General features: G+C 52.8%; 1 protein-coding gene across 6 annotated transcripts in view; it reads left to right on the top strand.

Moving 5' to 3' along the window:
• Nucleotides 1-88: 88 nt before the first annotated feature.
• DUOX1 (dual oxidase 1) overlaps nucleotides 89-10,885 on the top strand; it is a 34,743-nt gene continuing 23,946 nt past the window's right edge. For all 6 annotated transcript variants that reach the window (XM_045449865.1, XM_045449862.1, XM_045449863.1 and 3 more), the window contains exons 1-13: nucleotides 89-167; nucleotides 1,604-1,760; nucleotides 2,026-2,134; nucleotides 4,001-4,084; nucleotides 4,262-4,426; nucleotides 5,715-5,902; nucleotides 6,092-6,293; nucleotides 6,424-6,590; nucleotides 6,983-7,043; nucleotides 7,163-7,259; nucleotides 8,119-8,209; nucleotides 9,452-9,554; nucleotides 9,808-9,980. In XM_045449865.1, the coding sequence (XP_045305821.1) occupies nucleotides 2,077-2,134; nucleotides 4,001-4,084; nucleotides 4,262-4,426; nucleotides 5,715-5,902; nucleotides 6,092-6,293; nucleotides 6,424-6,590; nucleotides 6,983-7,043; nucleotides 7,163-7,259; nucleotides 8,119-8,209; nucleotides 9,452-9,554; nucleotides 9,808-9,980 (1,389 nt within the window). In that variant the 5' untranslated portion in view covers nucleotides 89-167; nucleotides 1,604-1,760; nucleotides 2,026-2,076. The remainder of the gene's footprint in view (nucleotides 168-1,603; nucleotides 1,761-2,025; nucleotides 2,135-4,000; nucleotides 4,085-4,261; nucleotides 4,427-5,714; nucleotides 5,903-6,091; nucleotides 6,294-6,423; nucleotides 6,591-6,982; nucleotides 7,044-7,162; nucleotides 7,260-8,118; nucleotides 8,210-9,451; nucleotides 9,555-9,807; nucleotides 9,981-10,885) is intronic.

The raw sequence follows: 10,885 nt of genomic DNA, 5'->3' as shown, positions 1-10,885 counted from the left end.
CTTCGCCCCGCCCCGCCCTAGAACTGGGCCGCGCCTGCCCCTCTTCACCCCCGGCCCCGCCCGCCCTCCCCGCGTAGAGCTGCGGAGGGAGCCGGCCGGGAGCGGGCGTCGCGGGCCTCGCGGCGAGCCAGTCCGCACTTTGGGGTCGAGGGACGCCGCGGCCACAGGTCAGACCGAGGAGGGTTTCTCAGGCCCACGGGCCCAGGCGCTCGGGAGGGAGGGAGAGCCACCGGCGTGGCTGCAGCGGAGTGTGCCCCAGCTCCGCTACGCTTTTGGAGGGAAGGGGAATTCTAGCCCTGGCCCCCCTGCGCCTCCGTTATTAGCCTGAGGCTGAAAGGGAACCCGTTCGGGCCTATCCTCACACACCCCACCCCAAGTTTTTGATTCTTAGAGAACCTTGAATGTTGGGTGGCCTAATTTGCTTGGGCCTAGGGGATCTCTCTGGAACTCTCCCCGGCACCAGCACATTACGCCAGGAAGGGAGCTTTGGGCTTTTAGAGTCCAGGCTTCCCCTTCAGCCCTCCCTTGGGACCAGATTGGCATCCCTATGGCCTTGGCTCCTATTTCCCCCACCCCAGGGTCCCCATTCTAGGACTTCAGACTGGAAAAGTAGCCATGTGGGTTAAGAACAAGGTAGGCCTGTGTTCTCTCCCTGGTTCTGCCACTGCCTGGGGCTTCACTGCTCTGTCATAAGGTTATGCCTTCCACTCAAGGTTGTTAGGAAGTTACTGAACCAATATTGCTATATAAATCACAGGCTACCCACCCACAAGGAGTGATTGTTAAGCATGCCCACATTCCTCTTCAGGTTATCCCCACAGCCTGGCCTGAAAGCTCACTGCATGCTTTTATGGGTTGAGTGGTACATTGGTGTCTGGGGCCCGGATCCTAAAGACAAGACAAAGTGGTAGGGGGGAAGGGGCAGGGCATCCTAGATCAGGGAAGGACCACTGTGGCCACTCCAACATCCTTAACGGCTTCAACCATTCAGGGCCCTGCTCTTCACAAACTCTCAAAGACCACCATCTGGGCAGTCTCAGATGGAGTGGGTGGAATGCTGAGCTTTTGAGTTATGACAGGGCCTAGGGTTTTCCATTTGTTTCATGGGAGTTGGCAAGTTGGGATGAGATCACCCTCCAGGGCTCCTCCTAGACAACATGTTCAGGAGTCCTGAGAGTTTAGTCTGAGATAAGGCTTTCTCTGAACTCCCACTTTCTTCCATTAGATAGTTCCCCAGCCCCACCCCACCCCCAGTGTCTATATGCTGCCTTAGAAGGTCTTCATTTGCCTTAGGCACTCCCTGTGCCACTCAGGAGTCCCAGTCTGAATCCCCTGCTGCCCCATTTCCCTGTTGTCCCTGGGTGATTGAGTTGTTAGCCTGGAGAGAGGGAGAGAGAGAGGAAAGCTGGCACCAAACACAGGAGCACCTGGTGCTGCATTCTTTGAGTCTGCCTAGAAGAGCCAAGCTCCAGCCCACCCTCTCTCTATATCACATTTACATAACACCTGTCGCTTTTCTTGCTTTGAATTCAACCTCAATCTCATGTCTGATTCTGGCAACCATGCTAGGAGGTGGACAGTTCAGGCATGTTTACTCCCATAGCTGGAAGAGGAAATCAAGGTCCAGACCAGAGAAGTGACCTGCCTAAAACCACACTGTAGCAGCAGCTCAGTGTCCTGGCCCTCAAGCAAGGCTCTGTCCAAGGAACACACACACTGGGAAGCTGGGCCAAAACAAGGTTTTCAGTTAATCTTAGAAGGTAAGTCCAAGGAGGCAGAGATTTCTGTCTGCTTTGTTCATCACTTAATTTCCAGTTCCTAGATCTAAACGCCTAAAAAATAGTGGATGCGTGCCAAGTGTTTGTTGAATGAGTGAAAGACTCTTGGGGGCGAGTGAGTCTCTTGCTCTTTGTTCCCCACTGTGGTGTTGGCCCAGCTCACACTTAGATTCACAGAGGCCTGCAGAGGCCCTGGCCTGACTCTCCTGAATTTCTGGGACCCATTCTCCCTGTTCTCTTTTCCTAGGGTCTCCATTTTAGGGTGTCCTAACACCTAAGCGCTATTATCACTTTCATCATGGGCCTCTGCCTGGCTCTGGCATGGACACTCCTGATTGGGTCATGGACATCCATGGGTGAGTATAGATTGGAGAAGTGTAGCTAGGAACAGAGGAACCCTGCTGTGTCAGCATTTCCTATTTCATTCCTTACAGTCTGGAGGCCCTTTCTCTCTCCTCTCTCTTCTCTCTTTCTTCATAAAGTAAGGACCCCTGATCCCAAATGGGAAAAGACTGATTAGGCACATAAGACAATAAAGGATTTTGTGGTCAGATTGGACCCAAAGATGAAGGAAAGTCACCAGTGTTTTAAAACAATATGAAAACAACAACAAACAACTATTGCCTCTGTATGGTCCATTAGATTTCATCTTGTTACCATCAGTTTTGGACAGTCTCTTGCTAGACTCTGAGGCCATTTTGTGAAGTCTGGGTCTCTGAGAAGGGAAGCGGGCTTAAGGTGCTACAAGTTAAGTTAAAAAGAGCAAGCCCCTTATCAGCCCTATCAGGTGTGGCAGGATAAGAAAAGGGACAAGAAAAGGAAGCACAGAAAATCTGTGGAATGATCTACTCTGACTGGAGGTGGTAGACCCCTGCAGCTTCTCCCATGAAGGAGCTGCTCACATTCCCATTCCTTCCTGGCCTCTCTTTGCCTTGACCTTGGATTTTCCTTTTCTACCCAGCTATTGCCACTTATTCCCAGGAGGCATTCTCCTTTACACCCTTCCCCCAAAGACCCTCTTCTTGTTCTGCTACCAGTTCATCTTATTTTAGAGATCATGTGTATGTGGCTCCCCTAGTTCCTGCCCCAAGTCCTGGATCCTTACTTGGATTCTTTGCTCAAATATCAGGGTCTGAGTCATTTTGCCTCTCTGACCTCCTGGTGACTGAGTATGCATGCGCGGGCATGCACATGCACACAGGAGTGTAAGGCATAGCTCTGAGATCTTATCCTTGGTGTGAATGGAAGGACAGTCAGAGGAATGGGTCCCTTGATGGCTGATGAGGGTCCTTTTCTTCTGTTTCTCTTTCTCTTTGTTCCCTTTCTCTGTTCTGTTCTCTGAAGTGAGCAGAGAGGGAACCTTAGCCCTGTAGCCTCCTAGTTTGGGGAAAGGAATCTGGTTATCTGATCCACTGACCAGAAGGACCTCTAGGTCCACCTCTAATTCTAGACCCTTCCCTCTGTCCCCACTGTTTGAACTCTTCCCTCAACAACTGAGGGCTCCGTCCCAGATCCTAGTTTTTGGAAAGTACAATAGGGTCAATAAGAGGAATTATAGGAGGAACATGTTGCCTCAGAAGAGGCAAGGTTATCCCATGACCAGGCAGTTCCTGATCCCACCCCAGAAACTGGGAAAGAGACCAGAGTAGCAACAGGTCCCAGAGCCACAGCCCCAGGGCCCGCACCCTTGCCCTGGGCTCTGCTCAGCAGGAGAGGGCCAAGCCCCTCTCCACATTGCCCCTACCCAGGGCTTGGTCATAGAATGACTTCTCCTTCCCTGGATGGAAGAGTGGTTGGCTTTTAGGGTGTGGCTGGCTCTTGCTCCATATGATATCTTAGGGCTGGGAATGGTTTCTGTCCTGCAGTGTCCCTCTGGGAGCTGAGGTGTGAGAGCAGTAGAAGGCTCCTGCATCCCCTTCCACATTGCCACCGTTCTCCAGCTTCATCTTGCTCTCTGAGGTTGTCAGCACACACTGCCGCCCACTATACTGCCTTAGGTGCTCCCTGCCATGTTTCCCCCACGAGCAGCTTAAAGACTGAACTTGAGTTTGGATAGCACTCTGTCCTGGGTTCTTTCCTCTGCACCCTACCTTCTACACTGTGCTGGGGGTCCAACTTCTGCTGCTCCCCTTGCCAGCCTCCCAAGACCCATGTCCTGCATGCCTGCCTGTCCTCCCATGCACAGACTTCCCCAGCTGCCCCTTCCCTCTGTTCTCACACAGGAGCCCAGAACCCCATTTCCTGGGAGGTGCAGCGATTTGATGGGTGGTACAACAACCTCATGGAGCACAGATGGGGCAGCAAAGGTAGGTGAGGGCCAAGTGGAGACAGCCCTTCGGTCAGGGTGGTACTAAGGGGCAAGGGATGGCAGGTACCAGCAAAGGCTCATGGGTTCCCTGTGGTATGGAGGGAATCCTGGGAGAGAGGAGGTAAGCAAGCCCCACTGAGGATTTATCCTTGTCTCTCTACCTCTCCTACTGCAGGCTCTCGGCTGCAGCGCCTAGTCCCAGCCAGCTATGCAGATGGTGTGTACCAGCCCTTGAGAGAACCCCACCTGCCCAACCCCAGAGACCTTAGCAACACTGCCATGAGGGGCCCTGCAGGGCAGGCCTCCCTGCGAAACCGAACAGTGCTGGGAGTATTCTTTGGTGAGGGCCTCAACCTCTGGGGGAGGGAGGCCAGTAGGGTCAGCTGGACACGTCTGTGTCTGAGCGGGGAGTCAGGGAGTGAGAGAGAGAAGTGATGGAGGGTCTCAGAGATGGGGGTGAGAGATGGAGGGGGGAGGTGACGTTACGTGAAACTGAATTCGGCTTTTGGTGGGTTTTGAGCCAAAAGACACAACCAAGCCAAGAATAGGAAAGGGAAGAGTTTTACTTGGAAAAAGTAAAGGAGAACGTAGGGGTTATTTCCCAAAGCAATGTCTTCCCAGACAACAAAACTGGGAAGTTTTAAGCTAAGGGTACATACAGATTCACAAAGGCACTTGTACAGTGGGGAATTCAGCCTAGAATTTAGGCAAAAGTCATCTCAGGGAGACAGAGTTCAGGTCTTAATTGATGAAAAACAAAAGGGCCGCAAAGGTTGACATCAGTTCTCTGCCTTTAATTGTTCTGGTATCTGAGTGCTCCAAGGGGTTTAAATCCTGCAAAGATAAGTAAAGAATATGCTTTGGGCAAGTAGTCGTAAATCACAAGATGTCTAGGGCCTAAAATGATTTTTCTTAAGTGGAGAAAGCTATGTCTTGTATTTCTTTTTCTGGGGAAGAAAAACTAGAGGGAGAAAGTCTGGTGGTGGAGGTATAAATTTGCCCCACGTTGAGCTGTTGTTGGGAGTACAGATGGAGGCAGGAGCACAAAAATAATCTGGTAGGGACTCTTGGTGGGACCCTGTTCTCACTCTTTGCCCCTGTGGCTCCTAGGACAGTGTCAGGGCAGTCTCAGTCTTTTGCCTTTGGCAAAAGGTCTGGGGAGGGGGGGTGGATGTCAAAATGGGGCGCTAGAATGGGTGGTCTGACCCGTGTCTGTGGGTTGTTGGTACCCAGCAGGAATGCCTGGCTCCTGCTAGCCCTCCAGGGGGTGGGAAGGGGGGGGCTACATTTGATTCCCGGTATCTAGCCTCACAGTGAGACTGGCAGGCCCTCTGGGCAGGCTGCTCCCAGCTGCATGTTGAAGCAGGTGTTCCCAGCCCAATTGCCTAGGCACACTCAGCAGGCACCTCCCAGTTACCAAGGAGAAGACCAAACTGGCAATGAAAACAGTCTGGACCAAGGTGTAACAAAGGATTGGGAAGGGTGGAGGAGGTCAAGACTTGGACTTGCCCCCAAAATCTGAGGAGTCTTTTGATGCTTCAAGGGGAGTAGGGGAGGGCTGAATACCTGATACAAAAAGGAGAGTGCCAGGCCCTCAGCTGGCCCTAGCACGCCCCCATTGCGGACAGGCTACCACGTGCTGTCCGACCTGGTGAGCGTGGAGACACCTGGCTGCCCAGCCGAGTTCCTCAACATCCACATCCCGCCCGGGGACCCGGTGTTCGACCCCGACCAGCGCGGGGACGTGGTCCTACCCTTCCAGAGGAGCCGCTGGGACCCCGAGACCGGACAGAGCCCCAGTAACCCCCGGGACCTGGTGAGACGCGGCAGGCGGGGTCGCGGGGGCGGGGTCTGGCAGGGCCGGGCCGGGAGAGGCTCCGCCCCCCCCGCTCCCCTCCCCCCCCCCCCCCCCCCCCGATGCTGGGCTGGCCCTGGAGCCCCCTTACCCGTCTCAGCTACTCCGCCCGCGGCTCACCCTGGGCTCACCCTCCCGGTGCCCCCGCAGACCAACGAGGTGACGGGCTGGCTGGACGGCAGCGCCATCTATGGCTCCTCGCACTCCTGGAGCGACGCGCTGCGGAGCTTCTCCGGGGGGCAGCTGGCGTCGGGGCCCGACCCCGCCTTCCCCCGCAACGCGCAAAGCCCCCTGCTCATGTGGACGCCGCCCGATCCCGCCACGGGACAGCGCGGGCCCCGGGGGCTGTATGGTGAGGCCGCGGGGTGGGCTGCGGCGGCCGGGGCGCGCGGCGGGGCGGGCTGGGGGGCGCCGAGGTTGCGCTCCCCGTGGTCACACCGCCGCGCGTCTCTTCCCCTGCGGCCCCACGGCGTCGCGTGCAGCCTTCGGGGCGGAGCGAGGGAACCGCGACCCCTTCCTGCAGGCGCTGGGCCTGCTGTGGTTCCGCTACCACAACGTGTGGGCGCAGCGGCTGGCCCGCGAGCACCCGCGGTGGGGGGACGAGGAGCTGTTTCAGCACGCGCGCAAGAGGGTCATCGCCACCTACCAGGTCAGTCCGCACCCCCTCCCCGCCCCGCCCCTGCCTGCTGCGCAGAGCCCTCCATCCTCCGACGGGCAGCCCCCGGAAACGCCCTTTTCCAGGAGGACGCTGCTCCCCAGAACTGGGGCTAGCGTCTCGTCTCGGAGTGGACGTGGAGACGATGAGGAGGCAAAGCGCTGTGATCCTCGAGCCTTTGCTGTGGTTCTTATGTAGCCGCCCTCCTCTGCCATCCCAGGTTCCTTGTGGGGGCCGGGCCTGCGCACCTGTCCTGTTTGAGTTGCCTCCCTCGTGACTGCCCCTGCCTGACCCTCATCTCCCACCGAAGCCTTCCTTGGGCTCGGATCCCTCCCAGGGCGGCTGCTCCAGCGCATGCCTCCCTTTTGCCTTCTCTTGTCCCTCAGAACATCGCTCTGTATGAGTGGCTGCCCAGCTTCCTGCAGAAAACACCCCCGAAGTATGCAGGTGAACGGATGGGGAGGAAGAATTGGAGAGCCGGCAGGAGTTTTTTCGAGGGGGACAGGAGCCATGGGGAGGGAGGCTGGGTGGTTTAAGGGTTAAATTTTAGTATCCTCTTTCCCCAGGATACAGCCCTTTCCTGGACCCCAACATCTCCCCAGAGTTCCTGGCGGCCTCTGAGCAGTTCTTCTCCACCATGGTGCCTCCTGGCGTCTACATGAGGTGAGGGCCCAGCATAAACGTCTGTGTGTTGGAAGGGGTGGTAGTGTCATTTCAGAAAAATCTGCTCTCAGGAGCCCTCAGGACAGGATTATCAGTCTGAAGTGTGCTCATTTCCCCAAGGGAACAGTGAATTTGGAGAGGGAAGATGAACAATCGTTTAAAAACACGTCATTGTGGTTTTTAAGCACTTTATCCGTTTTCCTACAGCTGGTGTGTATATTAACCTCCCCAATTACACACGGCCTAATTGAGGTTCTGAGGGTGAGTCACAAAGCCTGCTGGTCTAAACCTTAGGTCTTGACACCACACTGGGGGCATTTTTAGCTATAAGCACAGGACCTGAGTCTTGCAAGCCTTTTGAGGGAATTATAAAAAAATTTGTGAAAGCTGAAGAAAAACTTTGATTCCAAAATAATAAAAAGGAAACTTTAAACTAAATATATATATATTTAGTTTAATGTATATGGAACAAAGCATGGCAGTTTATTTTTTACAGTTGCATTATAATTTAAATAATTCATAGGTTACATTTTCCTACTCTGGAACAATTTTTGGACATGTGTGACAATAGCCATGTTTACATATTACATGATAATATGTAAACTCTTTCTTTGGGAATTGGGAGAGAAAGGTACTCTAAATAGAGCCCCATGCTGTTTAGTAATATATATATAGACAGAGAGGGATGGAGAAAGGAAGAGATGGGGGAAAGGGGAGGCATGAACATGCTTTGGGTACATTTCTGGGGGTTTACAATGACCTGGGCCCCTGGCTGTATATAGCCTTGGAGACCAGAGCTGATGCCTGACTTTAGGACCCCATAGCCTCAGTCATTACTCCCCTGCTCCTTGCATTTCAGAAATGCCAGTTGTCATTTCCAAGAGGTCATCAATAGGAACTCAAGCATCTCCAGAGCTCTCCGGGTCTGCAACAGCTACTGGAGCCGAGAGGTCAGGACTGGGGGCACATATGTGGGTGGGTGTATGTGTGTAGTGTGTATAGTGTGTGTGTGGGTGGGTGGGTGTATTTGTGTCTGAGGGTGTGTGGTGAAAGTGGGCAGTAGAGCCACAGCGGTCAGCTGTACATGGTCAAAAGTCAGTCCTCCACCCCCATCTCAGGGCTGTGTGAGGGACAGTGAGGCCTGTGCAGGTGTGGCTCTACATTCATTGCTTCCCCATAGGTTTTTCTTCTGTCTTGACAGCTCTGGGTCCCTTGTAGGCCATGGAGTACCCCAGCCATCCCACCCTCCAAGGAAATGTCCCAATTACACACATCCAGGGCATGTTGAGAGGGGAGCAAAGAGGAGGAAGGGTTCTGAGAGATATCAGGGATAATCTGTCCATCCAAACCAGGCCTGAGTGGGTGAAGATCATTGATGAATAATTTAAAGCAAAATCTGATATTCTGTGTAGAGTGTTCATAAGAGGAGAAACGAGGTAAGAGGAAAAAAGAGAAGAGAAAAAGCACAGAATTCAGAATCATGGAGCTGAGTTGAAAGAGACCTGTGTCCTCCTAATTGTTTTTATTGTATTGTATTGTATTGTATTGTATTGTATTGTATTGTATTGTATTGTATTGTATCCCTAATGCTCTTTTTTTTTTTTTTAATTTTTTTTTTCAACGTTTATTCATTTTTGGGACAGAGAGAGACAGAGCATGAATGGGGGAGGGGCAGAGAGAGAGGGAGATGCAGAATCGGAAACAGGCTCCAGGCTCTGAGCCATTAGCCCAGAGCCTGATGCGGGGCTCGAACCCACGGACCGCGAGATCGTGACCTGGCTGAAGTCGGACGCCTAACCGACTGCGCCACCCAGGCGCCCCCCTAATGCTCTTTTTATTAAGGGAAGGACACTGAGTTCAGAGAGGTCCTGTGACTTGCCCACAGCTACTCACTAACAGAGCAAGGACCGAGACGTAGATATTCTAGTGCCTTTGTCAACCATACTGTCAAGTCTCCTAAAATAGAAGTAAAGTTTTAGATCCTTTGCGTTTGTGGAGGCCTGTCTTCCAGCAGCATGAGCTTTGGATGGGGACGTCACTCACCTTGAATGGGGAATCAACCTATGGAGGGGGAATGGCCTGCTGGTTTTAGAGCAAATGTCAGCACTCACTGGGCCCAGGACTTGGACTATGGGGTGGAGGGAGCCTTGGTGCTCAACCTTCAGCCCCATATTCTCTCCCCATTCCCAAAGCATCCAAACCTACAAAGAGCTGAAGATGTGGATGCACTGCTGCTGGGCATGGCCTCCCAGATCGCTGAGCAAGAGGACCATGTGGTGGTTGAGGATGTGCTAGGTGAGCCTGAAGCTGTCCCTGAAGGTGGTACACCCCTGGCCCCTGGGTGGGGATTCTGCTGGAGCTCCAGAGCCAGGCTGGGAGGAGTGCCTGGGGCTGGGATCCTGCACTCTTTCACTGCTGAGAGACCTGTTGACCATCGTTCTCTCTGTGAGATTCTGGTCCCCTTGGGGCTGGTTGGAGCCTGACTCCTGGGCTAGTGGAGCTGTGGTGGCCCTGAGCTCTCTCAGACTCTCTGGTATTTCATCCCCAGATTTCTGGCCCGGGTCTCTGAAGTTTTCCCGCACAGACTACCTGGCCAGCTGTCTGCAGAGGGGCCGTGATCTGGGCCTGCCCTCTTATACAAAGGCCAGGACAGCACTGGGTCTGCCTCCCATTACCAGATGGCAGGACATCAACCCTGCACTCTCCCAGACCAACCACACTGTAAGGAGGGGTGGGGACCCAGGGGACAGGGTGGGAGGGCCAGGGCACATTGGCCCAAGACACAGAAAGCAGGCAATGAGACACCAACACTAGAGACAAGACTCTGATGAGAGGGACAGGACTCACTGAGGTGGCTTTTCCCAGTGTCATAACCAGAATAGAGGTTACCAAACCAGCAGGATTTGGCATGCGATTTTGTGACTGTTCAGATCTAGCAAATGATTGTTGAGTATCTACTGCATGCCAGGCACTTAATAGGCGTTATCTCATTCACTCTTCCCAACAACCATCTGAGCAGGTGTAGAAGGTCCTCAATCCAGGAACAAGCTGTATTTTTATATGCACTGATACTCAAGCTGCCTCGGGGAGTCAATTGTCACACCCTCAGCTATCACCTGGACAAGTGGCATTGCCTGCCAGCTAACAGACCAGTTTGGGTTCCCTTACCATCTTGGCACAGTGATGTTTCCATAATTTCATACTTATTTTATTGTTTTTGTCCTTACTTTTTTACAAGATTGTTGGAAAGTGGACAATTAAAAAGCTGATGAAGAAGCAATATGCACATGGGGCTTGTAAACTTTATAAAATCAATGTAAGGATAGGAATCACCAGGCATACCAAAAGTAACAAACCTTAAACTTTAACGGGGCCTCATTAGAATTAAGCTGATCATATGTGGGGCAAAAAGAATTAAAGGTCAGGTAGAAAATGCTCAAAAAAAGAAAAAAAAAAAAGGGAAAATGAAAATGCTGCTCATATAATGTTGAAGTCTGTCTCCAAAAGGCAACATACAGGCAGGAATTTGCTTTTTAAAAACTTTCTTAGCTCTAAACAACAGAAACCTTTTCAAACACAATTCTACCATTCCAACTTTTGCACTGATTTTGACCCTCAACTTTCAT

This window comes from Leopardus geoffroyi, chromosome B3 (genome assembly GCF_018350155.1).
Source record: "Leopardus geoffroyi isolate Oge1 chromosome B3, O.geoffroyi_Oge1_pat1.0, whole genome shotgun sequence".
NCBI classification, from domain to species: Eukaryota; Metazoa; Chordata; class Mammalia; order Carnivora; family Felidae; genus Leopardus; species Leopardus geoffroyi.
Note: the sequence above shows the minus strand (reverse complement) of the source record. Positions and strands in the feature narration are given on the sequence as shown.